Genomic DNA, 26,098 nt, shown 5'->3' with positions numbered 1-26,098 from the left:
AAGTCCCTCAAATGACCATCAGATTGGGGAGTTAAGGGATTAAGAGGTCCCTTTGGAGTGACGAGTTTGAGCAGCCAGCTAGCAGAGGGTCGAGGAATGAGAAATAGAAGTGAAGGGACTAAGGGAAAACATCTTTAGGAGTTTATTGGCCAGCAGCCTGCGGGACTGATAGAGTCTACTGAAGAGTTTAAGGATCGGGTAGAGAGTTCTTCTAATTGGAGACTGAAGGATGGGCTCCTCCTCCCCAACCTCTATTTTAGGAGGGTGCCTAGGCAGGGAATCTTTTAGGAAGAAAGGAATTACCTTGAACACCCAGCTGGAGCTGGACAACCCACATTGCTGACATCCTGAGTCTGCATGGTTGTGAGCCTTTCTCCATCTCTGCACTCCAGCTTGTAAGCAGGAGTGGAGGGGTCAATTTTTTCATTCTTTGATTTTGTTTCATAGATTCTTGCTGCCTTGTGAAGTCATTTGCTTCTAGTTGTTGGATTTTAATTTGTAAAGACTGAATTTTATCCCTGGCTTTTTGGTCATCCTTCTCCTTCTGGTCTGTTTTTCTTTGTTGATCATCCTTCACCTTCTTTGCCTCATTTTCAAGATGGTTAATTCTGGCTTTCAAGACACTATTTTCTGTTTCCAGATGACTCATTTTCTTTTCCCAATTGTCTTCAACCTCTCTTAATTGTTTTTTGAATTGTATTTTGAGTTCTTCCAAAGCCTGTGAGTTTTTGTGTTTTTGCTTGGTGTTCCTTGTAGTATAGAGAGAGGGGGTCATGATAGTTTTTCAAGTGATTTGTAGTATAGAGAGAGGGGGTCATGATAGTTTTTTCAAGTTTTGGCTGAGTTCTGAAATCAGCCAAAGCTTGAAAAAACTATCATGACTCCCTCTCTCTATACTACATCCTTGGTCCTCTATTCCGTTTGCTCTTTGTTCATTGCCTAGCTAGAAGCTGTTGATTGTAATTTCTTTTTTCTTCTTCTGTTGTTTACTCATATTTTCCCCCTTCTTTCCTCCCTGTCATTGGCTGTAATCTTGCTCTGATTATTTGCTGGATCTGTGGGTTTGGGCTATTCTGTCTGATTGATTAGGTTAGGCTGATGGTATTAATGAGCCCTGAGGTCAGATCTTTGAGGCTAAAGGTGTATGTGAAGGTGTGGAGGCTAGTGTGAGCTGGGCTTCCCACCCAGTTATCAGGGTATTCTCTAGTGGTTGCAGCCTTCCCCTTGGAACTTAGTCAGCAAGGTTCTCTGTGGAGTCAATGGGGGAGAGTGTTGGAGATTGAGTTTCCCTGGCCTCTGGAGGCTTCTTATCTGCCCTACTGATAAGATTAAGCCCAGGCCAGTAGATCTTTGGAGCTGGATGTGCCCTGAGGCCAAAACTTCAAGAAGGGGGTGGGGCAAGATGGAGCGTTTTGGCTGCTACTAGGTTTCCCTCTCTGCACTTCTCCTCCAGCTGCCTCCTTGTTGTCTGTGTTCAATGCCCTGAGCATGGTACAGCTGTGCCAGCAAGGCACTCCCTCCAGACTAGTGCCCTTGCCCACCCAGAGATTCCAGGGACCACTGGAGACTCAGCACAGTAGGTAGGGGAGTGGTCCTGAGATCTTCCCTCTTCCCTTCCCATGAACTGGAGAGTTTAAGAAATTCAGGTTTTTTTTTTTTTTGGTGTACCTTTTAAGTTGAACCTAGTAGGAAGGGTCCCCCACCTCTGTCCTGTTGTTAGATTTGGTTTTCTGTCCCTTCGAAGCACTTTGTTTTTGATTGGTGTGGAAGGGTTTTCGGAGGTCTGGACTTTTGCTGCATCTAAGCTGCCATCTTCCCAGAATCTGCCTCCTTTTATTTACTTAACATCAAAATCTCCTTAATTTCATTTAGAAATTTACATTTGATATTTTGGAATCCTTTAGTCAAGGTGATCATATAAGAGCAGAAGATAGAGGAATGTGGGCTTCTGCTTTAATTTCATGAGTTGTCTTGTTGCCTTTTTGATAGTTCTGGAACTGTGAGCTGTATGCTTAAATCAGATCTGCCGTTATTCTTAGCAGAGGTACATGCTTCTGAGCCCTGGTGGCCCTGCTCAAAGACCTTTTGGGGACTTCTTGGGGAGACTGCCTTGTCCTGGGAGGACTGTCATTATTCCCTCGCCATGAGTGCTGCTGCTCTGCTGAGGCGTAAGCTTCTTGAGGGCAGGTTTTCATCTGTCCTGGTGTCCCCATAGTGTAGGCCAAGAGCTCATGGGCCATGCTTCAGAAATGCTTTTTCAGCCCTCCTTTCATGCTGAAATTGTTTCTGAAAACCATGCTGGAGACTTCTCAAATGGGGAGATTTTTTTGTAAAGGTTGGGGCAAGTTGTACACATTTTCCAAAGTAAGTGTTACCAACACGGTTGGTATGGAAATGATCCTTTACACAGGTCGGTCATCCCCTGCTCCACCACTCATCTCTGTTAGTGTTCCCCTACATCATGGATTTGGCATCTGGCCCACAATCACCATCTATGGCCACCATTAGGCACTTTAGAAGAGGATGTATAGCTTACTGTATAGAAGAGAGTGCTAGCGTCAGACTCGGTCAGACGGCTTTTTAGTGCTTAATAACAGGCGGTGCATAGAGCCCAGGCCCCGACTCAGGAAGGCCTGAGTTCAAACCTAGTCTTAGATGCTTACTAGCTGTATGATCCTGGACAAATCACTTCCCCTCTGCCTGCCTCAGCTTCTGTAAGTGCAGCCTAGGGATGTTAAACCGTAGCCACCTCCCAAGTCCTGGATAATGATGCTAGCTCACTCTCTTCTGTGTCCTAGGCCCAGGGCTAAGCACTCCTCAGGGGGCTCCCCTCTTCTGGAGGAGAACAAATGGAAATGATTGCATAGGTTTTGTGGACAAATTCATGGATAACATGAATGCAAGATGCACGCAGGATCAATGGAGGTAACTTTACTGGGGAAGAGTCTGGCACTCCCTACAGAAGGGAACACTTGGACCCTGTCTCAGCCCTGCATTCCAAGAATCAGCAACAACCTGGGTTCAAACCCACAAAGTGTGAGGTAGCCAAATAGAGAAAAGGGGAAGTGATCAGACACCAACCGCTTTGAGTCTTGCTTGGCAACAGCTGCCCTCTGAGGACCAGCCCCCTGGATGTTCAGGGCTCATCCCCCAGCCCGTGGCCATGACAACACATGAACCCAAAGAGGACCATGGCCTCAGCCCCCTGCTGCCTCTCCACCCAGAGGGTACTTGGGATCCCTCAGTGTTAGCCCATTGTTTCAACTAAACTGGACACTTGGCAAGGGAGTGCTAGTCATCCAGAGAGGATTGGAGCATTGAGGTTTAGGGGGTAAAGTGGCCGGCCGGTTTGCCCTTAGGTTCCCTTCTTCCTAAACTGGGATCATCTCCCAGGTCCATGATGGTTTCTCCTGCCTGCCTAGTCATTCTCAACATACTTGAAATCAGAAAAAAGAAAGGAAGGAGGAAGGGAAGGAGGGAGAGAAGGAGGAAGGAAGGCCAGTCTGCTTTGTCCTTGGAGAGGAAAAGAGGACTTAATGGCAGCATTCGGTTTAGCCTGGATCCAGAGGCAACAAGAAACCTTTGGTGGAGCAGCATTCAGGCCTCTTCTCTCATGGTCATCCTCTGCAGAGACTAAGCAGTGCCATGAGGCTTCCTCTTTGTCAGTTGTGGTTTTTAACCCTTTCTTCCTTACAGTCGCCATCTTTTCTTACTGAGATGCTTTGGAAAAACATTTTTCTGCCCAATTGCCTTATCCAAGAAAGGATAAGAGTAGAAAGGGAAAGAAATGGGAGTCCCCAGGAGAGAGCACTGGGGGGCACAATAGTTAGGAGGAGAACCAAGGGAGAGGTTCCAGGGAGGCCCCCAGAAGCAGGGACTACTCTATGGTGCCCAGGGCTGCCAAGAGCTCTAGAAGGATGAGCACCAAAAAGGCAGAGGGGAGACTCAGCCCCCAGTGATGAAAGCCTCCTTGGCACTGGTAGAGCTTTCTTTTCTTAATTAATTAATTTTTTGCCAGTTGCATGTTCCACATAAATTTTCTGAAGTTATATGATCCCAACTGTCTCCCTCTCTTCTTCTTCCTCCCCCCTTGGAGCTGTCAAGCAATTCAGTCTGGGTTATGATGTGGGAGAGCTGATTAGGAAACCTGGGCCAGAAGGAACACCTTCCTCAGGAAATGAGAAGGCTCCACTAAGTAGCTTAAAAATAAGAGATTTATTCAATTGAATGCAAGCTGGATTATTGAGTTGAGTTAGCCGGGAGGCAAGAGCCTCTCAGAGGAGCTGGGATTGGGGATACTTTGTACCCTCTTGACAATAGGGCCTGCGTGACTAAAGATGGGATGATGGTGGGGTGATGGAGTGATGTTTTGGGGACTCTGGGACCCAAGATGGCTTGTATGCTTATGTCCTATGCCTCAAAGTCAAAAGGGGGTGAGTTTCTCCTGTTGAGGGAATGGTTAGGTATCTGAGCTCAAAACAGATGGGGGCAGCTGGGTAGCTCAGTGGATGGAGAGCCAGGCCTAGAGACAGGACGTCCTGGGTTCATATCCGGCCTCAGACATGTGACCCTGGGCAAGTCACTTGACCCCCATGGCCCACCCTTACCACTCTCCTGCCTTGGAGACACAGTATTGACTCCAAGGCAGAAGGTGAGGGTTTTAAAACAAACAAACAAACAAACAAACTAATGCTTATCAGAAGCAAGCTGGGAGGTGCCTGTCTGTGCTCTTCTAGAAAGAGGGGAGAGACCAGAGGGCATCTTCCTCTGGGTTCACAGTCACCTTCCCTCAGCACTGTAGGAATGCAGGGGAAATGCAGGAGAGTTCTTTATGGACTCTCCGACCTGGGACACTTTTAGGGTTTTGGAGTGTCCAGGGGAAACTCATACCCCCAAATCAGATTATACATGTATTATCACGCAAGACATTTCCGTATTATTCTTTTTTTTTGTAAGTAACTAATATAATAAGAGAAATTTGTTATAAAATTCCCCTCCCCTCCCCCCCCTTTGGTGTTTCCCTTCTTTTCTTAGTTGCATTGTTTTTTTTGTTCAAAAACTTTTAAATTTAATATAATAAAAAATTTTCATTTTACATCATGTGATGTTCTCCATTTCTTGTTTGGTCATATATTCTTCCCTTTTCCATAAATCTAACAGTAAACTATTCTTTGTTCCCCTAACTTACTTATAATATCACTCTTTATGTTTAAATCATATACCCTTTTGGACCTTATCTTGGTATTGGATGTGAGATATTTGATCTAAACTTAGTTTTTTCCATACCATTTTCCAATTTTCCCAGCAGTTTTTGTCAAATAGTGGGTTCTTATCCCAAAATCTGGAATCTTTGGGTTTATCGAACTATAGATTGCTGACGTCATTTACCCCTAGTCTATTCCATTGATCCCCTCTTCTATCTTCCAGGTTGTTTTGATATTTGCTACTTTATAGTACAGTTTGAAATATGGAACTGCTAGGCCCCCATCCATCATATATATTTTTTTAATCTTTTTTTAAATTTTTATTAAAAAAAAAATTTTTTTTTTAAACCCTTAACTTCTGTGTATTGACTTATAGGTGGAAGATTGGTAAGGGTGGGCCATGGGGGTCAAGTGACTTGCCCAGGGTCACCCAGCTGGGAAGTGTCTGAGGCCAGATTTGAACCTAGGACCTCCCATCTCTAGGCCTGACTCTCAATCCACTGAGCTACCCAGCTGCCCCCTTATTTTTAATCTTTTGATATTCTTGACCTTTTGTTTTTCCAGATGAATTTTGTTATTCTTTTTTTCTAGTTCTATAAAATACTTTTTTGGTAGTTTGATCGGTATGGCACTTAATAAATCAATTAGTTTAGGTAGGATTGTTATTTTTATTATATTAGCTTGACCTACCCATGAGTAATTGGTGTTTTTCCTATTGTTTAGATCTAACTTTATTTGTGTGAAAATTGTTTTGCTGTGCTTATATAATTCTTGCGATTGGCTTGGCAGATAGATTCCCAAATATTATATATTGTTTAGAGTGATTTTAAATGGAGTTTCTCTTTCTAACTCTTGCTGCTAGACTTTGTTGGAAAATATAGAAATACTGATGATTTATGTGGTTTTGTTTTGTATCCTACATCTTGCTAAATTATTGATTATTTCCACTAGCTTTTTAGTTAATTTTCTAGGATTCTTTAGGTGTGCTATCATGTCATCTGCAAAGAGTGATAGTTTAGTCTCCTTATTGCCTACTTTAATCCCTTCGATTCCTTTTTCTTCTCTAATTGCTACTGCTAGCATTTCTAATACAATATTAAATAATAGTGGTGATAATGGGCATCCTTGCTTCACTCCTGATCTTATTGGGAAGACTTCTAACTTATCCCCATTGCAGATGATACTTGTTGATGGTTTAATTAGATCCTACTTATTATTTTAAGGAAAGTCCCTTTTATTCCTCTGCTTTCTGGTGTTTTCAGAAGGAATGGGTAGTGTATTTTATCAAAGACCTTTTCTGTATCTATTGAGATAATCAGTTTTGTGATTTCTATTGTGATTTCTGTTAGTTTGCTTATTGATGTGAGAAGTAGGCTATGTGTTGCTCTCAGAATATGTTTTCCAAGAGCCCCTTGGTCAACCAATATGCTAGTTGCAAATATGCTAACAGGGAAGCGGGGATCTTTGTGGGGGTGGTCTCTACCCCTGTTCCACACATTGATATGGTCACTTATCCTGATAATTTTCCCAATATCAAACCAGTCTTGCATTCCTGGTATAAATCCCACCTAGTCATAGTGAATAATCTTTATGATATATTGCTGTAGTCTCTTTGCTACTTTATTTTATTTAATATTTTTGAATCAGTATTCATTAAGAAAATTGATCTGTAATTTTCTTTCTCTGTTTTTGCTGTTCCTGGCTTAGATATCAGCACCATATTTGTGTCATAAAAGAAATTTGGTAAGATTTATTCTTTGCTTATTTTGCCAAATAGTTTGTTTAGTATTGTGATTAATTTTTCTTCAAATGTTAAGAGAATTCACTTGTGAATCCATCTGGCTCTGGGGATTTTTTTCTAAGGAACTTCAATTTCTTTTTCTGAGATGAGATTATTTAAATATTCTATTTCCTCTTTTGCTAATCTAGGCAATTTATATTTTTGTAAATACTCATCTATTTCACCTAAATTATCAGATTTATTGTCATATAATTGGACAAAATAGCTCCTAATGATTGCTTTAATTTCCTCTTCATTGGAGTTGAAATCACCATTTTCATTTTAGATATGGGTAATTTCATTTTCTTCTTTCCTTTTTTAAATCAAATTAACAAGGCTTTATATATTTTTTTTGTTTTTCATAGAACCAACTCCTAATCTTATTTATTAGTTTAATAGTTCTTTTACTTCCAGTTTTATTAATTTCACTTTAATTTTTAGGATTTCTACTTTAGTCTATTTGGAGATTTTTAATTTTTTCTATTTTTTTTAAGTTACATACCCAATTCATTAATCTGCTTTTTTCTCTATTTTGATATAAACATTTGCGGATAGTTCCTCTTTGGCTATATCCCATAAATTTGGATATGTAGTGTCCTCATTGTCATTCTCTTTAATTAAATCAGTGATTGTTTCTGTGATTTGTTCTTTGACCCACCTGTTTTGAAGAATTAGATTATTTAGTTTCCAATTAATTTTTAATTTGACTTTCCATGAACTCTTATTGATTATAATTTTATTGCACTTATGATCAGAAGAAGTTGCATTTATTAGTTCTGCTTTTCTGCATTTGGTTATGAGGTTTTTATGCTCTAGTACATGGTCAGTCTTTGTATATGTACTATGTGCTGCTGAAAACAAGGTATATTCCTTCTGATTCCTATTTAATTTTCTCCAGATATCTGTTAACTCTAATTTAAAAAAAAATCATTCACTTCCTTTACTTCTTTCTTATTTATTTTTTGGTTAGATTCATCTAGTTCTGATTGGGGAAGTTGAGGTCCCCCACTGGTATAGTTTTACTATTTCCTCCTTAAGCTCCTTTAGTTTCTCCTTTAAAAGTCTGGAAGTTTATGCCATTTGGTGCATTTATGTTACACACTGATATTTCTTCATTTTTTTATATTACCTTTTACCAATATGTAATTACCTTCCTTATCTCTTTTAATCAGATCTATTTTTGCTTTCACTTTTTCTGAGATCATGTTTGTTACTCCTGCTTTTTAAAATCTCACTTGAAGCCCAATAGATTCTGCTCCAGCCTCCTATCTTTACTCTGTGTGTGTGTGTGTGTGTGTGTGTGTGTGTGTGTGTGTGTGTGTGTGTGTCTGCTTGCCTCAAATGTGTTTCTTGTAAACAATATATGGTAGGATTCTGGTTTTTAATCCATTCTGCTATCCACTTTTGTTTTATGGGTGAATTTATCCCATTTAGATTCACAGTTATTTTTATCATATATATTCTCCTCTCTTGTTTTCCCCTTTTAATCTTGATCTTTCTCCTTTCGCTCTGTCCTTCCTCACAAGTGTTTTGCTTTTAATCACTCACTTCCCCCTCCATTTTATTACTCCCCTTCATACCACCCCCTTTCTTATTCCCTTCCTACTTCTCTATGGGGTAATCTGTCTGCCAATGAGTCTGGTGTATGCCCTCTCTGAGCCAGTTCCAATTAGAGTAAGGTTTAAGTGTTACCCATCACTACCCTCATCCTCCCATCAATTGAAATAGTTTTTTTTCCCTCTCCACACCTTTTTATGTGATATAATTTATCCCATTTTACCTTTCTTTTCCCATTTCTCTCAGGTCAATCTCCTTTTTCACCCTTTGATCTTTTTTGCATATCATCCTAAACAGCTTACTACCACACCCTCTGTCTATGATGATGATAAAAATTTTATGAGTTACAAATATCATCTTTCCATGCCCCATATAGGAATATAAACAATTGGTCCTTATTGAGTCCCTTAAATTTTTTCTCTTTCTTATTTACTTTTATATGCTTTTCATGAATTTTGCATTTGGACATCAGATTTTCTGTTTAAGTCTGGTCTTTTCTTCAGGAATACTTCTAAATCTCCTATTTTATTAAATGACCATATTTCCCCTGAAAGATTATAGTCAGTTTTGATGGATAGTTGATTCCTGTTTGTCAATCCAGTTCCCTTGCCTTCCAGAATATTTCAAGCCTTCTGATCTTCAATGTAGAAGCCACCAGATCCTGTGTAATCCTGACTAGGGCTCCACAACATTTGACTTGTTTCTTTCTGGTTGCTTGCAGTATTTTCTCTTTGACTTGGGAGCTCTTGAACTTGGCTATACCATTCCTAGGAGTTGTCATTTGGGGATTTATTATAGGAGGTGATCTGTGGGTTCTTTCAATTTCTATTTTACCCTCTTGTTTTAAGAATATGAGGACAGTTTTCTTTGATAATTAAATTTTTTTTAATTTTAAAATTTATTTTTGATAATTTCTTATAATATGACATTTAGGCTTTTTTTAAATCATGCCTTTCTAGGAGTCTAGTAATTCTTAGTTTGTCTCACCTGGATCTATTTTCTAAGCCAGTTGTGTTTTCAATGAGATATTTTATATTTTCTATTTTTTCATTATTTTGATTTTTTAAAATTGTTTCTTGATGTCTCATGAAGTCATTAGCTTCTATTTGCCCAGTTCTAATTTTTAAAGAGTGACTTTCTTCCATGATCTTTTGGTCCTCCTTTTCCATTTGGTCTATTCTACTTTTCATAGAACTCTTTTTTTCATTGGATTTTTTTACCTCTTTTTCCAGTAGGTCATTTCTTTTTTTTTTTTTTTTTTTTTTTTTTTTTTTTAATACAACTCTTTTCTTCATTGGATTTTTGTGTCTCTTTTTCCACTTGATTTGAAGCTGTTATTTTCTTTTTTGCATTACTTTCATTTCTTTTCCCCATTTTTCTTCCACCTCACTTATTTGGTTTTTTAATTCCTTTTTGAGCTTTTCTGGTGCCTGAGACAATTCCCATTTTCCTTTGAAGTTTTGCCTGTGTTTGTTTGTTTTGCTCTCACTCATCTCCTACTGAATCTGTGTCTTGCTCTTCTTTGTCTCTGTAAAAATTTTCTGTAGTTAGGTGTTTCTTTTGCTCTTTGCTCTTCCCAGCCTTTTTTGCCTATGGATTGAGAGTTCTGAGAACTGCTGATTCTGTCTCTTCTTCTGATGGCTTGCAGGACTCAGTACTATGAGCTATTTTACCCTAGTACTAGGGGCTTCACTGCAGACTTGAAAGGGCCAAGCGGCTAAGGACTCTGGGTCACACTACGGGCTGGTGCCAGGGCTTGGGATTTCAAGGGTGGGTATGGGGTGGGAGCTTCTCTGCTGTAGGCATAAGATCCCAAAGACCTATGCCTAAGCTCAGAACCTAGCAGAGTAGGTGGGGGGTGGGAGGCCCATACTCCTCTGGGTACTGTTTTACTTCTGGTTTCCCCTTTTCCCATGAAAATCGACTCTTTCTGCCTACCTTTCAAGTTGTTTTATGCAGGAGAGCTCCCTCACTCCATCTCCTTTTTGACTCTGTGTCTTCAGTTGTTTTGAGGTACTATTTTAAGGTCAGTTTGGGGAGGATTCTCAGCGATTTCAGCTTTCACTACTACTAAATTACCGTCTTGGCTCTACCTTTCTTCCCTTCTTATGGAACCTTGAGCTGCCATTCCTCTGTGTTCCCACCTTGTTGTCAGGCCCTGTAAGGGATGGGACCATTAGTTGCTGCTATTGTGGGGGTACTGCTGAGACACATGCGGGAAATCCAGTCCTTCTGGTGTTTCCAAGTTCTCTAGGCCATCCCCTGGTCCAGGGTGGTGGAGAGAGGTTCTCCTCTCCCTTCCATCTTCCTCTCCGATTGGTCCCTCATGATGGCCTTAGCTTGGCCTGAAATGCTGGGCTCCTGCCAGACCTGAGCACTAATCTAAGGCCATCGGGTGTGATCTTAATCCCATTTCTGGGTAGGGACATTCCATTTTGTCCACTAGCTTTCACCCCTTTCAGACTTACAAGAACTTTCTTCACCCATCTTAATGCCCTTGGTAGATGCCAAGATTCCATGGAGGAGTTCTCTCCTGATGAAGGGAACAGAATAAGTCATCTCTTCTCAGCCCCTTAGCTGAACCTCAAAGATACTCACTTGACTCCTTCCCATATATGTCCATTTCTTCTAAGAAGACGGACACTCAGGTGTCCACATTTGTGCTTATTGGTCCTGGTCCCTGTTCCTCACATCTTGAGATGGTTTCACTTGTTGGTAACTTCTGAGTTCTTAGTACATTTGTTTAATTGAGTACTAATAAAGGGGAAGGAAGGCTAACAACTCTTTTTTCATGACTTTTTCTGTGTAATGTCCAGGTTTTTTTCATTTGGAACCACTGAATACTTCTATCAAACGTCTTTTCTATCCTTGGTGCTTTGAGATTGGTGGCAGAAAGGCCTGGAATGGGAGTGAATGATCTGTGGCAGATTTTGGAGCCTGTAAAGCAGCATGCCCCTCTCCAGAGCCTCCAGGGGAAAACCCTGGCAGTGGATCTGAGTTTCTGGGTGTGCGAAGCCCTTACAGTCAAAAAGATGGCGGGCACTGTGGTCAGGCCTCATCTCAGGTACAGAAAGGTTTGCAGCCTCTGCTGCCATCCCTCGTGGCCTTGGCTCTGGTGTCTCCCTGCTTCCCTTCGGGGTGGTAGGGCTGAGCACCGAAAGTCGCATCCAGAGGATTTCTGCTTCTTATTCTGGAGACAGAATGTGGGAAGACGGGCAGCTATTTAGGGGGTGAATTTGCCTGTAAAGTTGAGCCCACACTTTGTTACACATGAATTCCACGTCAGGCACCATGTGAGAGACAAGGGATTGAGACAAACTTAAGACATTCCCTGCCTGCAAGGTGACTGCGTTCTGTGGGGCTGACAACATGGACATGTGGAAATGAGTCTGAAATGTAGACAAAGTAAATCAGTCATTACCAGGCCTGGGGCACGAGGGTCCGGGGAGCCCCGGTGCAAGAGATTTTCTAAGATACAGAGGGGAGGCCCAGAGACCCTGGAGAGAAGGTAGGGCCTGGGGGATCAGACGTGCTTGGGTGGACAGAGAGTGTAGTGTGTAGGCGCAGAGAGGGATGAGGCATCATGGGCCAGGCCAGCTGCCGCCGAGGGCTCTGCGCTTGGGCTCCTGCCCGCCTTCCTCCAAGCCTGGCCATTGCTTAAACCCGTCTGTGCCATTTTTAGGAACTTATTTTTTCGGATCTCATCCCTAACCCCAATGGGGGTAAAACTGCTCTTTGTCATGGAGGGTGACGCTCCTGGCCTGAAAGCAGATGTCATGAGCAAGAGGAACGAGGCGAGATACGGGCCTTCCCAGAGCCGGGCCCACAGACCCGCCAGAGCCTCTTTCAAAGCCATCTTAAAAGAGGTGAGTGCCCGCAGCATGTCCCTGGCGTCCTCGGAGGTCAGGAGCCAAGTGTGCTCCGCGCCCCATTGAGGAAAGGAAGGAGAACACGTGCTCTGTGTCTTAGAAGCAATCCTGGGTTTTGGTTCTGAGGCAGAAGAAGGGGGACAGGTGACTTGACCAGGCTCACCCCTCTAGGAAGTGTCTGAGGCCAGATTTGAACTCAGGTCCTCCTTCTCTAGGTCTGGTCTTTTTCGGTGGATCTTAAACCAAAAGAAAAGAGGATAAAAACTAGCCACATTGACAAAAAGCCATTTTGGGGCAGTCCCCTATTGGCATAAGAGTATACATTCAAAACAAATGAATTCAACTCATTCAACTCCTCATAGTTCAAATCAACTGCACCGCAAAGTTCAAATTTGGATCTTCATAATCCAGGGAAGGCTCTTCAGGCATCTTCATAGTGTGGGGAGATGGTACAATCCTTATCCTGAAATTACTCTCAAAGAATTTAAACTTTACATTATAGATTATAAAACATACCTTTTCTTCTGAGAATTATACATTACCCCCCTGAGATTACTCCTAAAGGAGTTAAGAATTACCTTGCATTATAGATTATAATTCAGACATTATGATTATAAAAACTTAACACACACCCCCCCTGAGGAAAATTTTAAATAACACATTACTCCCCTGAAAAGGGTACATCAGGTCAGCCAAGGATGCATGGCTGAGTCGCGGGGTTATATGAAATCAATTGGCAAAAGAAATAATAAAAAAAAAAGAAGAAGAAAATGTAAAATGTGCAAAAAATGTAAGGAAAAATAAACTTATAACAGGCCCTTGAATCAAAGCTCAACTAAAGTGATTTAAGCAGTTTGCAAATACCCATTCATGGTCGGGACTACAGAAAATTGCCATTCTCTTTATATATAAGAGAAATAAGGGGAATGTCTCTCTCTGGTCTGATTTTCCTTCACCTTCTCAGGGAATGAGCCAATAATAGCCAATCTTGGGTGCTTCACTAGGAATTTAAGTTGAGGGGGACTGAGCCTCTAAGCGTTAGAAAAGCTGACTCCAAAACTCAAACCCCAGTTTTTTAAGCCCTTCAGTATTGGCATAGAATTTCTGCAATCTATGATCTGTATGGCCCTCTGCCTGGGCACTTTGCAGATTCTCAGTCGGTCTCCATGACCTTGTGGCTCTTTTTAGTACTTCTCCTGGAATCAGACAGAGAGGCATTAAATCACAGTCCCATAATATTTCCCAATAATTGGCAGGTTATCATAGTCTCAGGCTTTTCAGGTAGGCATTTTCGTCCTGAGCCCTGGAGAGGCGCCGCCGCAGCCCTGGGGCTTCTTGGGGGCGGGCAGCCCCTCACCTCAGCTCCTTCTCTTCCAGTGCCTCGACATGCTGGCGTGTTTGGGGATCCCTTGGGTTCAAGCGGCTGGGGAGGCCGAGGCCATGTGTGCGTACCTGGACGCACATGGCTATGTGGACGGCTGCCTCACCAACGACGGAGACGCCTTCCTGTACGGGGCGCAGACCGTGTACCGCGGCTTCACCATGAGTGCCAAGGTGGGCTTCTCCCGGGCCTCTTCCGTGTGCTTCTGGGCCCCCACTTAGCCTGGCTTTCGGTTCTGGGTTTGCCCCTGCGCTGGGTGGCAGAGCCAGAGACGGCCCGTAGAGAAGGCGCCTCCCTGCTCCGGAGAGGGAGCCTCCTCGAAGGGCCTTCTCTACCCCCAGGACTCCTCGAGGCCTTCGGCCGCCGCCTGCACATCGCCCACCGCACAGATTCAGAGTTCTTAAGTGGCCATTGTGTGGAGAAAGGACTTGGCTAGGCAGCCGGAGTGGCCCATCCCAGCGGAGTGAAGACAAACCTGTGGGTGGTGTTTAGCACCCAGACCCGAAGTCTGTCCTTAGAGCCCGGCCGGGGCCATCTTCCACGTCAGCTCTGGGTCCCTGCTCATGCGCACCCCCTTCTCTTAGGACCCCCACGTGGACTGCTATACGATGGCCTCCATTGAGAGTGAGCTGGGCTTGGACCGAGACTCCCTGATCGGCCTGGCCGTGCTGCTGGGCTGTGACTACCTTCCCAAGGTAAGCAGCCTTTGTCTCTGGGGGCTCCCCCCTCGCCTGCCCCTGCCCAGCGCTCACTGGCCCCGGGGCTCCCAACAGAGTTGGGTGGGGAGCTCCCCTTTCAACCCAGAGGCTATCCAGGGGCCCCCACATCAGACTTAGTCTTGGTCGCCACGGACCGAGGAGTCCATGAGGACAGCGGCCCCTGCTTACCCCAGGCCTGGGACCCCCAGCTCTTTCCTTTAGGCACATTCCATTTTGTCAGTGTCCTCGGTGTCCAGCTGTGGCTGACCGGGCGATACGAGCTCAGAAGCCTCCACCCCAGGACAGCCACAAATGGCCCATCTGTGTGTGTGTGTGGGGGGGGGGCTCTGAACGTGCTCATCTCGCATCTGAGAGCCCCGCGTGGTGGAGGGGACATTGTGAACCCCAAATAGTGAGTCTCACGAGGCACGAGGTGGAAGGTCAGCAGCAGCCCCTGAAGAGCAGTCTTGGGAGGTGGGGGATGTGCCGAGCGGTCATCGAGGGCCTTCGTGGCCCCAGGTGGCCGCAGCTGTCAGGCCTCCCCAGGACATGTCTCGGAGCCCTCGCTGGGTGTCTGGACTAGGCCAGCGCCGAGCCTTCGAAGGCTACGAAGTCGGGTCTGTCCGTCAGTCCTGTTTCACACCTTTCCCGTCTGGCTCCGCCTCAGTACTGGGCATCGGTTCCAAGGCAGGCGGATGGTAAGGGCAAGGCAATGGGGTCAAGTGACTCGCCCAGGGTCACCCAGCTAGGACGTGTCTGAGGCCAGATTGGAACCCAGAACCTCCCTTCTCTGGGTGTGGCTCTCCATCCACAGAGCCGCCCAGCTGCCCCTGGCTTTTTGTCTTCAAACCTTCCCTTTGGTCTTGGAATCAATACGGTCTCTCCGTACTGGGTAAGACAGGAGGGAGTCGGCCTGGGCGAGGAGAGGTAAGTGCCCTGCCCAGGGTCACTCAGCGAGCAAGTGTCTGAGGCTAGATTGGAACCCTGGACGTCCCCTCTCTGGGCCTGGCTCTCCGGCCTCTGAGCTACCTCCCTGTCCCTTGTCCCTTCCAGGGTAGTTTTCTGCTTTGGCACCCGGCCATGTAAGATGTCCTGCCGTTGGCAAGCGTCCCTCAGTGGCCAGTAGGAGCCCCCCGGCCTCGTGGGGAGCCCCTGGGCCCCTTCACTGAGCCCACAGTATGGAGAGAGTCGTTAGAGCGAACGAGCCTCCCACGCAGACGGCTTCGGGGCTCAGCGCGCGGGTGCTGGCCGGGCAGTCAGAAGACTCGGCACGAGTGGCTCCCCACGCCGGGCTCTGCCCTTTTGGGGCTTCTGCCCCTCACTTTCACCCCGGGGTCCTCACGTGAAGAGACCCTCGTCAGCCGCACCACCGGCCCAGGGTCAGGCAAGGCGACGGGCACACCAAGGCAGACGTCCTGGCACGCGGCAAGCTGCCCTTCCCTTTTTTGTTACAAAGCATCAGGCGGCCCCCTTTATCGTGGGGCCCCTCCGGAACGGATCTGCCCATCGCCCCGAGATCCCCGCTCCCCACGTCCATCGTGACGTCTGCTGTGCCCGTCGGGCTCATCGTCTTTTCTCTCCAAAGGGCGTCCCTGGGGTCGGCAAGGAGCAGGCGCTGAGGCTCGTCCGCGCTCTGGAAGGCCGGAGCCTCCTGCAGAGGTGAGGCTCCAAAGGGGCTCCCTCGAGCCCGGCTCTCCTCCTCTCTGGTCCCCGGGCGGAGCTCTTCCCGAGGATGGGGCAGGGCCCCGGGGCCCATGGCGCGGGCGGGGGGACCCCTAGAGGACTCCCTCCTGCTAAGAGGCCACGTGCCCCAGGGCTGAGCCCGGAACCGGAAGGGAAGGCTCGGGCCCTGCCCGAGGAGGGGGCTTGTTACACGCTCACAGCCACCCTGGGGGGCAGGGGCTGCTCTGTCCCCCCTGTACAGACGGGGAGACTGAGGCACACAGGGCGAGTGACTGCCCGAGGCCACACAGCTAAGAAGTGAGTGAGGGTGGGCCAGCCCCGGGGAGCAGGGGCCGGCCGTGCCGAGAGATCATCAGGGGGATCCCCCGGCTCAGAGCCGCTGAGGAATCTTCCAGCTTTCCCCGAGTTTGGGTCTGCGTGTGTCAAGGTGTCGCCCCATGGGAAGGCCCCACCTTCGGTCCGAGGCTCCCTTCTGAACGTGGCCTCCCGGGCGGAAGAGCAGCAAGACGGGCCCCGGGGTTGGGGGGCTTGTCCAGGGTCCCAGAGCTAGGACTCGGACCCAGGATCGCCCTTCTCCGGCCCAGGCCCTCGAGCCCCAAAGCGGGAGGAGGCCCATGTGAGCGGCACGGGGCTCCCCGGGCCTCCTAGTCCGTGTGCGTCCTCGTCAGCCAGGCTCGTGGGCGGCCATGATGTGGTGCGGCGAGCGGAGCCCCTTCCCGGGGGCTTCACTTCCTCTCCTGGGGAGACCCGGAGGCTCCGAGGAAAGGCAGAACCGAGGCCAGCCCCCTCCCCACCCCCGTCCTCGCCCATGCCTAGGTGGCTCTGAGGGAGCTCCGCTTCCCCAAGGAGAACAGGGAAGCCGGCGGGGCCAGAGGACTGTCTGCCTGGCGCTCTCGGAGAGGCCTCGAACGGCACCCTTAGGTGGAGACGCCCCCTGGGCCTGGCCCCCTCCTCTCCCCTCCCCTTGTGGCTGCTGCCCCTGGGCCGGCCCGGGCGCGCCTCCCTCTCCTGGGAGGGCCGATCAGGGCCTTCGGGGAGCAGGTGAGGGGCCAGCCGGGGGCCGCCTTCCTTCCTCCAGTCCTTCCAGGGAGCGCCGCCCCACATGGTGTCATCGCTGGGAGAGGAGCCGGCGCCGCCCGTCATCCCACTCACTTCTCTCCTGACCTTCCCAGGTTCGACCAGTGGAAGGAGGAGCCCGACGGCCCCGAGCCAGCGGCCCTGCCCGCCAAGAAGCCCCCTCATTGCTCCGTGTGCGCCCACCCAGGTAGGGGAGCCGCCATCACCCTCGTGTGGCCCCAAAGTGCGCCAACCACGCAGGCGGCACCCGGCGGCAGAGGCCGCCCTCGAGGAGCTCACCCGCTGGGTGCCAGGGGGAGCCGCTACCCTTTCTGGGCTCTTAGAGCCCCCCAACACCCGGGGCCCCTCCACCCGGGGGTGCTTGTGGGCCTCCCTCTGCCGGAACCTCGGCTTAGCGGAGGCGCCCTGAGCCTGCCCTCATCGCCTTCCGGACTTCAAACCATGGCCAGCGTGGTGGCTCCAAAGGAGGTGCAAGATGGCGGCTGGGGCGCTCCAAGGAAATATTCGCCCCAAGGGGAGCAGCGGCCATCTCCTGGCTGGCCGCAGGGCAGGCCTCAGGGGCAGTCATTCCCCACCTGATCCCCCCTCGCCCTTTCTGCTGCCTACACGAGGGCGAAGGAGGCCCCCCAGCCATGCCCAGGGTGGGCAGAGCCTGACCACTGGGCATGGGAGGGATGGACAGACAGCAGCAGCAGCAACACAACGGATCTGGGTGATCGGAGGAGGACCGGACCGCTGCCCACCTCGGTCATCCCCACTGCCCTGATGCTCAGTCTCTGCCTCTCCCTGAGAGGAGGGACCCCCATCCTGAGAGCCCCCACTGGCTCCTCCGTCCCAGCACCGGCAGCCCGGCTCCCCCCTTCCCTTCTTGCCCTCCCCGTCCCCCAGCCTGCAGGCCCGGCTCCCCGAGGCGCAGCCGCCCCCCAGCCGCCCTTTTCTGTTCTTCCTCCTTAATCTCTTTTGATCCCAGATAGCCTCGCCTTGGAAGGGGGAGCCCAGGTGCTGCCCTCTGCCCTGGGGGTCACCACCGAGAGGGCACCCCACAATCAGCCATGGCGCCCCTCCCCTGCAGTAGCCCCCCACGCTCACAGCCCTGCATCTCCTCTTCCGGCAGTCACCCCTATTCACAGCCGTGGCGCCCCCCGTACCGCTCTCGCTCACCCACTTATGCAGCACGTTGCTGGGTCTCGTCATTGTTCTCCGTGACAGCCGGATCCTCCTTTCCGGGGTGCTCACGCAGCAGCCACCCGGGTGGGACCCCGTCTCCCTCCGCCTCGGGCCAGGCTCCCCGCCCGGAGCCCACTCAGGTTCCCTCTCGGCCGGCAGAGCTCGTCTTCCTTTGGCGCTCCCAGGCCGGCCTCCCCCACAGGAGCCTCCCCGGCTCTGTGCAGCTCCGCCTCAGGCCCCTCCACCTGCTCTGCCCATGCTGGTGCCCGCTGTGCGCCCTGCTCAAGGGGGGCTGTGGGCCGGGCAGTGCCCAGAGCCAGGCCCGGGCGGGCGCCGATGCTCCTTGTCCTTAGAGCTTTGTGTCCGGCGCGTCTTCCGTCCGTCCGGAATGACCGTCCAGGACAATTCAGGGTGACTAAACAAAGCACGTCCCCCGGGGCTGCGTGCAGGGATGCCTGTCCTGAGAAGGACACAGCGTCCAAGACTTGGGGGTCCCGGCGTGGAGGGGCCCCGAGAGCCCGGGACGCCCCACGTCGAGGCTCCAGGCCTGAGAGAGCCGACGATGCTGGTCTCTGGTGTTCTCCGGCGCCATTCCAGGAAAGCGGCTGCCTCGAAGGCGGAAAGTCGGAGCTTCAGGGCGAGCCTTTGTCCGACTCCAGGACGACGAGGGCCAAGCGCAGCCCTCAGGCCTCCAGTCCGGCCGGCGTCATTAAGAGACCGAGCCCGGCCCTCTCCGGGGGACGCTCGGGCCGTCTTCGGCCACCGTTGGTGTCGCCGCCGAGCACGTTCTCCGGGTTCTGCTCCTTCGGCTCTTCGGAACGTCTCGGTGCCCGTCAGCCTCCCCAGGCGGTGCCCCGTCCCTCGCCGCCTTCTCTCCCCTCCGTGTCCAGGGCTTGGCGCCGTGTCTGGACTAGATGCCGGGAGGGGTCGGCGGCCCCCTGAGGCTCGTGTCCCCTCGCAGGTTCCGCCAAGGACCACGCACGCCGGGGGTGCCCGCTCTGCGGCAGCGAGCGGCACTGCGAGCCCCACGACGACGCGCCCTCCTGCCCCTGCGAGTGGCACCGAGGCGAGCACGCCGGGCAGCAGCACAGCGCTGTGGAGAACGCCGTGAAGAGGTGGGACGCCTTCCCCAGGGAGCCAGTGACGCCCCCGGGGGACTGCCGGGGGGCCTGGTGGGAGGCAGGAAGCAGCACGTGTCCCCCAACGACCCACTCACGGGGGGTCGCACTTGGGCTCAACTGTCTATGCCCGAGAACTGGCCCAAGGCAAGATGGGGTCCCTCTGGAGGCTGGGGGCCCCCATTGTGGAGCGTCTGAGAATCCAGCCCAAAGGACCTCAGGGGAGCTCTGGAGCCTCTGTCTGACTCGACGACCCCCAAAACACCTTCTTGCCTTGGGACAGCAAATACCCCACAGACGGGCCCTACAGAGGGTCCCAAGTCCTGCCCTCGGCATGTGGAGGCTCCAACGGGCCCCGGCCCCTCCTGTGGGAGGCCTTCCCAGGCTCCCCACACTGCCAGAGCCCCCCCGAGACCAGGGAATCAGACACCCCATAATGATTGAGGGCCTTCTATGTGCCAGGCTCCGGATGGAGCATAGAGAGGGTGATTAACCCAGGGAAGGCTTCCTGTGGAAGGGGAAACTAGTGGGGATGCAGAGGAAGCCAGGGAGGGCAGTGGTCAGAGTGCCGGACAGGGAGATGGCCACAGAGAGCGGCCAGAGCCCTCAGGTGGAGGGGCCCTTTGGTGGGACGGCCCAGAGGCCCGGGTCACTGAATCTAAGGGGACCAGGTTTGGGGGGTGAAGTGTGCTGTGAAGGGCCCCGATCCAAGGACAGGAATTGGGGCCGAGGGGTGCCCCTGAGGAATCACCATGATGGGGGAATCCCTGACTTATGGGATCGTTTGGGTGACGGGTCCGGCTTGGGGTCGTCCTCTGCCAACCAGCCGCCGGGCTCCAGGTGGCTCACTCCATCTCGGCCTCAGTTTTCTCACCTGTAAAACGAGGCCGGACCCGATGGCCGCCCGGGTCTGAGGTCTCTCCTGCTGGTCAGCACATGGAAGCCCTGCCTGAGGGCCGTCTTCTCTGCTCTCCTGGGGCCCCCGGCCTTCTCTTTGAAGAGGGAGACCAGCCTGTGCCGGACCCCAGGACCCTTACCTCGGGAATTTGGGGAGCACGCACCCCCAGAATCGCTCTAACGAGCAGACAGGAGCCATGAAATGGCTTCGGCTTAGTCACCCAGGAGGGACCCTCGTCCTTCTTGGGGATGCTGCCCACCCCCCTACCCCGGCAGCTGAGGGGCCACAGGGGTGAGCTGCTTTGTGAGGAGCCTCTGGAAGCCATCCCAGGGGTTCTGGCCTCCACACCTGCCTGGGACTCTGCTGGACCTCAGCCTCATTGGAGCTTCCTTCAGAGAATAGCCCCCACCCCGAACCCCAAGGGTCAGGCCAGGCCATTTCCCCTCTTCCTCGCCCCTGCGGCCCTGTAAGTGAAGTCGTCAGGACCCTCCTTGCCACAGGCAGTTGGCAGTCCAGAGGTCCGAGGTCACCCTCCCCCCCCGGCCCCCGAGCAGCCTGCCCCAGGAGTGCTTGGGCCTGGGCCACAGAGGATGTTGGGGGGGGGCCGGGCCCCCCGGGACTCTCTGACCTTCCGGCCTTATTTGTAGGCGAGCTCGCGACTGCGCAGGATTCCCATTCCGTGAGGTAACGGCCAGCCTGGGGGCAATAGAGCGGCTCCTGGGAGCTCGGACCGGCCGGAGCGCTAATGTCCAGCTCTCCTTCCCTTCCCCCCATCCCAGGTTATTCAGGAATTCCAGCTGAGCAAGGACAGAGTGACCATAGAGAGCGTCCACTACCGGAGACCTGACTTGTTCTCTTTTCAGGTAGGAACAGCCCAGGATGGGGGGTGTCTGTGACTCAGGAGAGAGGATGGAAGAGCCCAGGCCTGGCCTGGCCCTGCCACCTCCTACGGCCACCAGCCTGGCCTGGCCCTGCCACCTCCTGCGGCCACCAGCCTGGCCTGGCCCTGCCACCTCCTGTGGCCACCAGCCTGGCCTGGCCCTGCCACCTTCTCTGGCCACCAGCCTGGCCTGGCCCTGCCCATTTCCTGCGGCCCCGGCCTGGCCCTGGTCATTAGGTCCGAGCCGCCTCTCTTGCGTCCCTCCGAGTGGGGCTCCGCAGGCCGTTGGGTGGCCGCCGCACGCCAGCCCGAGGAGAGGCTGAGGCCGAGCTGCCTTCGATGGGCTTCGCAGGTGTTTGCGCTGGAGAAGATGGAGTGGCCGAGGCCGTACGCGTGCGAGAAGCTGCTGGCGCTGCTGACCCATCATGACATGACGGAGAGGAAGTTTGGCCGGACGGGTCCCGACCAGCTGCGGCCAGTGCGGTAATGGGGGTGGGCGGGCGGCCAGGGAGGATCCTGAGGGGACGGTGCTCCTGGCATCTGGCCCGAGATGTCCAGTGGTGGTCGTCCCCTTCTCTGGTCTGGGCGGCCACAGCAGGAGTCACGGGGCCGGAGCTGGGTGGCAGCCTGGGCAGGGCCGGACGGGGCTGAGGAGGCTGGACACACCCAGCCCGACGGCACTGGTCCTGCCCCGCCTCCCGCAGCCTCGGTTTCCCCATCTGTAGGACGGCGGCGGCAGGCCCGGCCTCATAGAGCTGAGAGAATTTTAAAACGTCTCCAGTAATAATAGTAACGTCACTGACTGTCCGAATGTCCGCAGGGTGCCGCCCCCAACCCCGCCAGGCCGAGAGCCAAGACGGCTCTGCCAGGGGCCGCGTGGCTGGCGATGGCCGGGGCAGGGTCGGCACCCGGGCCTTTGGCTTCCATCTCTTCCGACCCTCAGGCCCCTGCGCCCACTCCGGCCAGTCCTCCTGGCCCTGGGCAGTCACGGGGTGAGGCTCGGGGTGAGGCTCGGGGGTCACCCCTGCGGGGAAAAGGCCAGCCCGAGGTGACGGCTGCCGGCCCGAGGACGAGCCCTTCCAGCGCCATCGCTTGGACCGTGACCAGAGTCCTCTCTGTTCTCCCCAGAATCGTCCAGCCCCGTGTCCGGAGCGGCGTCCCGTGCTTTGAGGTCCAGTGGCAGAAGCCAGGTGCGTGGGGGCCGTGCAGGGGGTGCGGGCTGGGCCGTGCCCTTCCCCGTGGCACCAGGACCCGGGGACGAGGCGCTTCTGTGCGGGCAGCGACGCCCCTTCCTCATCGGGAAACGGGCACCCACGGAGCACCCGCCGTGCCAGGCTCCGTCCAAGCCCGGGGACAAAGGCCAGAGCCAGGCCGTGGGGGATCCCTAGGGGAGAAGGAGCCAAGGGGGGCACAGGTGGGACAAGGGGGGCTGCCCGACTGGGGGGACCCCGACCCCATCGTGCTTCCCCTGACACAAGAAGCAGGTTGTCCTGTGTGGCTGTGGAGGGAATTCTGGGTGATTGAGCCGGTGCCACCAGGGGCTGAAGTGGGGCCCGCCGTGGTCAGCTGTGGTCACTGGTGAAAAAGGCCACTTGGCAGGACGCACAGGTGGACAGTCCTTGCCCAGCGGGGAGAGGCGGATCCCCAGGAGGGTCAGGGCCAGAGGACGAGGCCCCTGGGAGGGCTGCGGGGGGTGGTCAGGGCCCACAGCTGGACCTCCGGCCGTTTCAGAGCACTACGTGACGGCCTCGACGGGCTCGGAGGCCCCCCCGGTGCTCACGGTAGAGGCCGCGTCCTTGTTTGAAGCCGCCTACCCCGACGTGGCTGCCCGGTACCAGGAGCAAGTGCTGGAAGCCCGGCGGAGGAAGACCAAAAGTGAGTTTGGGGCGGGCGGCTTCGGGCCTGAGCCCCCCCCTCCTGGCCCACTGAGCCCCCCCCAAGGCCCGGGCAGCAGTCGGCCACACAGGCTGCAGCCCCGGCCTTGGCACGGGGAGGTCCCTGTGGGCAGCGGCGGCTCCCATCCTGAGAGAACCAGCTGCGGCCTCGGTCCCTGGTTCCTGCTCAGCATGGAGGGCCTGGACACCTCGGTGTGGCCCGTGTGGGACAAAGGCTGGCTGAGCTGACTCCATCTGTGGATTCCCGGCACCCTGGCCTTCGCTGGTCAGCGCTGACCATTGTCCCCCTTGAGGCTCCCCCCGTCCCTCTGGTCCCAGAGGAGGAGCCCCGAGGAGGGCAGGGCCAGACGGTCGGCCCAGAAGGGCCCAAACCCAAGGGGGGGTACCCCCCCGCAGAGCTGCCAGGGCCACCCTCTGACGGCGTGTCTGTTCTGGCTCTGGGGCTGGTGGTGTTCGCTCTAGAGGGGCTGTAGACAGGCCTACGGCCAGTTTCTGTGCCACTGACCACTCTATGCACATGTAGGGAGGAGGAGGGGAGCGGAGGAGAGCAGGGGCCACTCTCCGAGCCAGGAGGACCCGGGTTCGAGTTCTGGCTCTTGACATCCTGGTGTGTGACTGTGGATGAGTCACTTCCTCTCCAGTGCCTGGAGGCCAGAAGTCACTGAGAAGGTGCCCCCGTGGTGGAGTCTCCTCCCAGGGAAGCCCCAGGCCCTGCCCCAGCTCTCCATGTCTGCAGAGAGCCCGGGACTCCCTTCGCACTCTGGGCACACCTTGGGTCTTCCTGGGCCTTGGAGGGGGTCACCAGCCCCAGCCAGCATGCTCACCCCGGGCCCCTGTGCCTGGGCACTTCCTGGGGCACCTTCCGGGCACAATGGAGGGCATGTGCTGCCCAGGCTGGGCCCAGGATCCTCCCAGGGGAGGCTCTGACCAGCCCCTTGGGGCGCCTCTGAAGTCTGACCGGCCAGGAGTCTTCCTGTCTCGTCCTTTTGCTCTTCTTGAAGAAAACAGATTGACTCGATTTTCTGTTTGTTTGCAGGTAAGAGGACTCGGCCTGAGGCGGGGAGCCTGGCCCAAGTGGAGGCCGTCACAGATCTTCTGTCCCGGGTGGAGCTCTCTGCTGGCCCGGCCCCGGGGAGAGGGGGTGCCCAGCTGTCGGGGGGAGTCCCCCCCCTCACAGAGGCCCCCCAGGTCCCTGCCCCTCTGAGGCGGGGGGCCGCCTGGCACGAGGCTCCCAGGAGTCCTTCACCGCCTGTGTCTGAGCCCCTGAACGACAGCTCGGTGCTTGAGGCCCTCCAGCTGAGCACCATTGACTGGGAGGGCACCTCCTTCAGTGCCTCGCCGGGCACCAAGGCGCCCACGGCCTCAGCCAGCCCCTCAGACCCTGAAGTAGACCCTGGGCACGGGGTGGCACCTGGCGCCCGCAGTATCCTGGACCTCCAGCCTCTAAAGGAGCGTGTGTGTGCCCAGGCCGCGGGCCAGCCCTGGGCTTCCTCCCCTCCGGACCCCTCTCCTTCCTGGAGGGCAGGCTCAGACGCCTCGTCGTCGCAGAACGGAAAAGAAAGGTCCGCTGTTGGAGGCAGCTCCTGCCGTGACCCCCGGCAGATCCAGGGGAGCCCCCCGTGTGTTCTCCCCAGATTTCATCTGCACAACGGCCAGGAGAAACCCACCGCGGCCCTCGGGAGAGCCACGTCTGCCAGTGCCTGCGTGCCCCGTGCCCTCGGGCAGCCAGCAGCGAGACTCCCTGGCCCGGGGCTCCCCCGAGACCAGCCTGGGCCTCAGACTGCTCCAAAGAGAGCCCCCCAGAAGAGTGTGTGCCTGCCCCGCAGCTCCTCGGATGAGGAGGAAGACCCCCCGGGCCGGGGAGGGATGGGCCCACGTGGGAAGGGGAAGCCTCGGGTCACCCGGCCGCCAAGTCCCCCAGGCCCACAGTCTAGAGAGGCGGGTCACGAAGCCGGGGCAGCACCTGTTTCTGCCTTTGCAGACGCAGCCCAGAGTCCTCCGTGCCCGGCAGTGTGCCCGCCTCCATCCGCTCCAGGGCAAGAGAAAGCTGCCCGCGCCATCTGGGAGAGCCCCCTCCCCCTAGCTCAGAGGCTGCAGCTCAGGCTCCAGAGCAGCTGACCAGACTGCCTGCCTCCGGCACTGCTGTGAACTCCATGGCCTATCTGGACTGGCTAGGAAAGGATGGATTCAGATGGAATCTCACCCGGGGCCAGGGAGGGAGGGAAGGAGGGCTCAGGAGGTGGCCTTGGCCTGTTCCTGTTCCCTAAAGTGAGATGGAGCACAGGGGGCTTCTGCCCATGGAGGAGGCAGGGGGTGACCAGAAGTGGGGACCGGCCAGTGCCAGCCCCTCCATCTCCCTGAGAATTGAGGGCAGCCGCCCGAGGGCACAGGCTCTGAAGCTCCCCCTTGGCTCTGGGAAACGGCCTGCCAAGCGGGCAACGGAGCACCTGGGCCTCTTCCATGGGTCATACTAGGCCCACATTCCACTTTCCCTAAGCACGTCCCGGCTAGAATCTCTTGTTGTACAGGGAAGTTATTAAACTACATTTTACATTTTGTTTAGTCCTACCTTTACTCATTCAGGACCCACCCTCTCCCCACAATGCCGCGGGGCCACCTACCCTAATGCTTTAAAATGCCATCATGGTAGTCTCTCTGTGTGTCGGTCCAGGCTGATCTTTGGTAATACTGACAATCTGACACAATCAGATGAATAAAATGTATACAATCGGATACAATAGGATATATACAAGATATATATATATATATACACACACACACACTCAGTAGGATATATACAAGACATACAATCGGATATATACAAGGCAGACAATCTGATTCAATAGGATAAATATATCGACAATCTGCTACAATCAGATGAATAAAATGCA

The 26,098-nt window shown here is 53.2% G+C and overlaps 2 protein-coding genes across 2 annotated transcripts in view; one reads left to right on the top strand and one right to left on the bottom strand.

Moving 5' to 3' along the window:
• The window catches only part of SMC6 (structural maintenance of chromosomes 6), a 44,776-nt gene extending 42,536 nt beyond the window's left edge, over positions 1–2,240 (bottom strand). Inside the window, exon 1 of the mRNA XM_044659244.1 lies at positions 2,049–2,240. Within this exon, the coding sequence (XP_044515179.1) occupies positions 2,049–2,240 (192 nt within the window). The remainder of the gene's footprint in view (positions 1–2,048) is intronic.
• A 9,162-nt stretch (positions 2,241–11,402) lies between these two features.
• On the top strand, positions 11,403–25,765 carry GEN1 (GEN1 Holliday junction 5' flap endonuclease). Its single transcript, XM_044660364.1, has 13 exons — positions 11,403–11,605; positions 12,224–12,407; positions 13,788–13,964; positions 14,376–14,486; positions 16,075–16,148; positions 17,345–17,436; positions 19,378–19,531; positions 21,080–21,116; positions 21,212–21,295; positions 21,665–21,795; positions 22,441–22,502; positions 23,044–23,187; positions 24,244–25,765. Exons 1-13 carry the CDS (start codon positions 11,445–11,447, stop codon positions 25,323–25,325), a joined length of 2,493 nt encoding a protein of 830 aa, XP_044516299.1. The 5' UTR covers positions 11,403–11,444; the 3' UTR covers positions 25,326–25,765.
• Positions 25,766–26,098: the final 333 nt, after the last annotated feature.

Source organism: Gracilinanus agilis, chromosome 2 (genome assembly GCF_016433145.1).
Source record: "Gracilinanus agilis isolate LMUSP501 chromosome 2, AgileGrace, whole genome shotgun sequence".
NCBI classification, from domain to species: Eukaryota; Metazoa; Chordata; class Mammalia; order Didelphimorphia; family Didelphidae; genus Gracilinanus; species Gracilinanus agilis.
The sequence above is the reverse complement of the archived record's forward strand: the minus strand, read 5'-3'. Positions and strand labels throughout refer to the sequence as shown.

Excerpts from the sequence above, each read along its gene's own strand:
- GEN1 (XM_044660364.1), top strand. The coding sequence starts at position 11,445 with ATGGGAGTGAATGATCTGTGGCAGATTTTGGAGCCTGTAAAGCAGCAT. Across the intron at positions 16,149-17,344 it reads GGCCGGAGCCTCCTGCAGAG|GTTCGACCAGTGGAAGGAGG; the intron begins GTGAGGCTCCAA and ends TGACCTTCCCAG. Across the intron at positions 22,503-23,043 it reads GGTCCAGTGGCAGAAGCCAG|AGCACTACGTGACGGCCTCG; the intron begins GTGCGTGGGGGC and ends CGGCCGTTTCAG.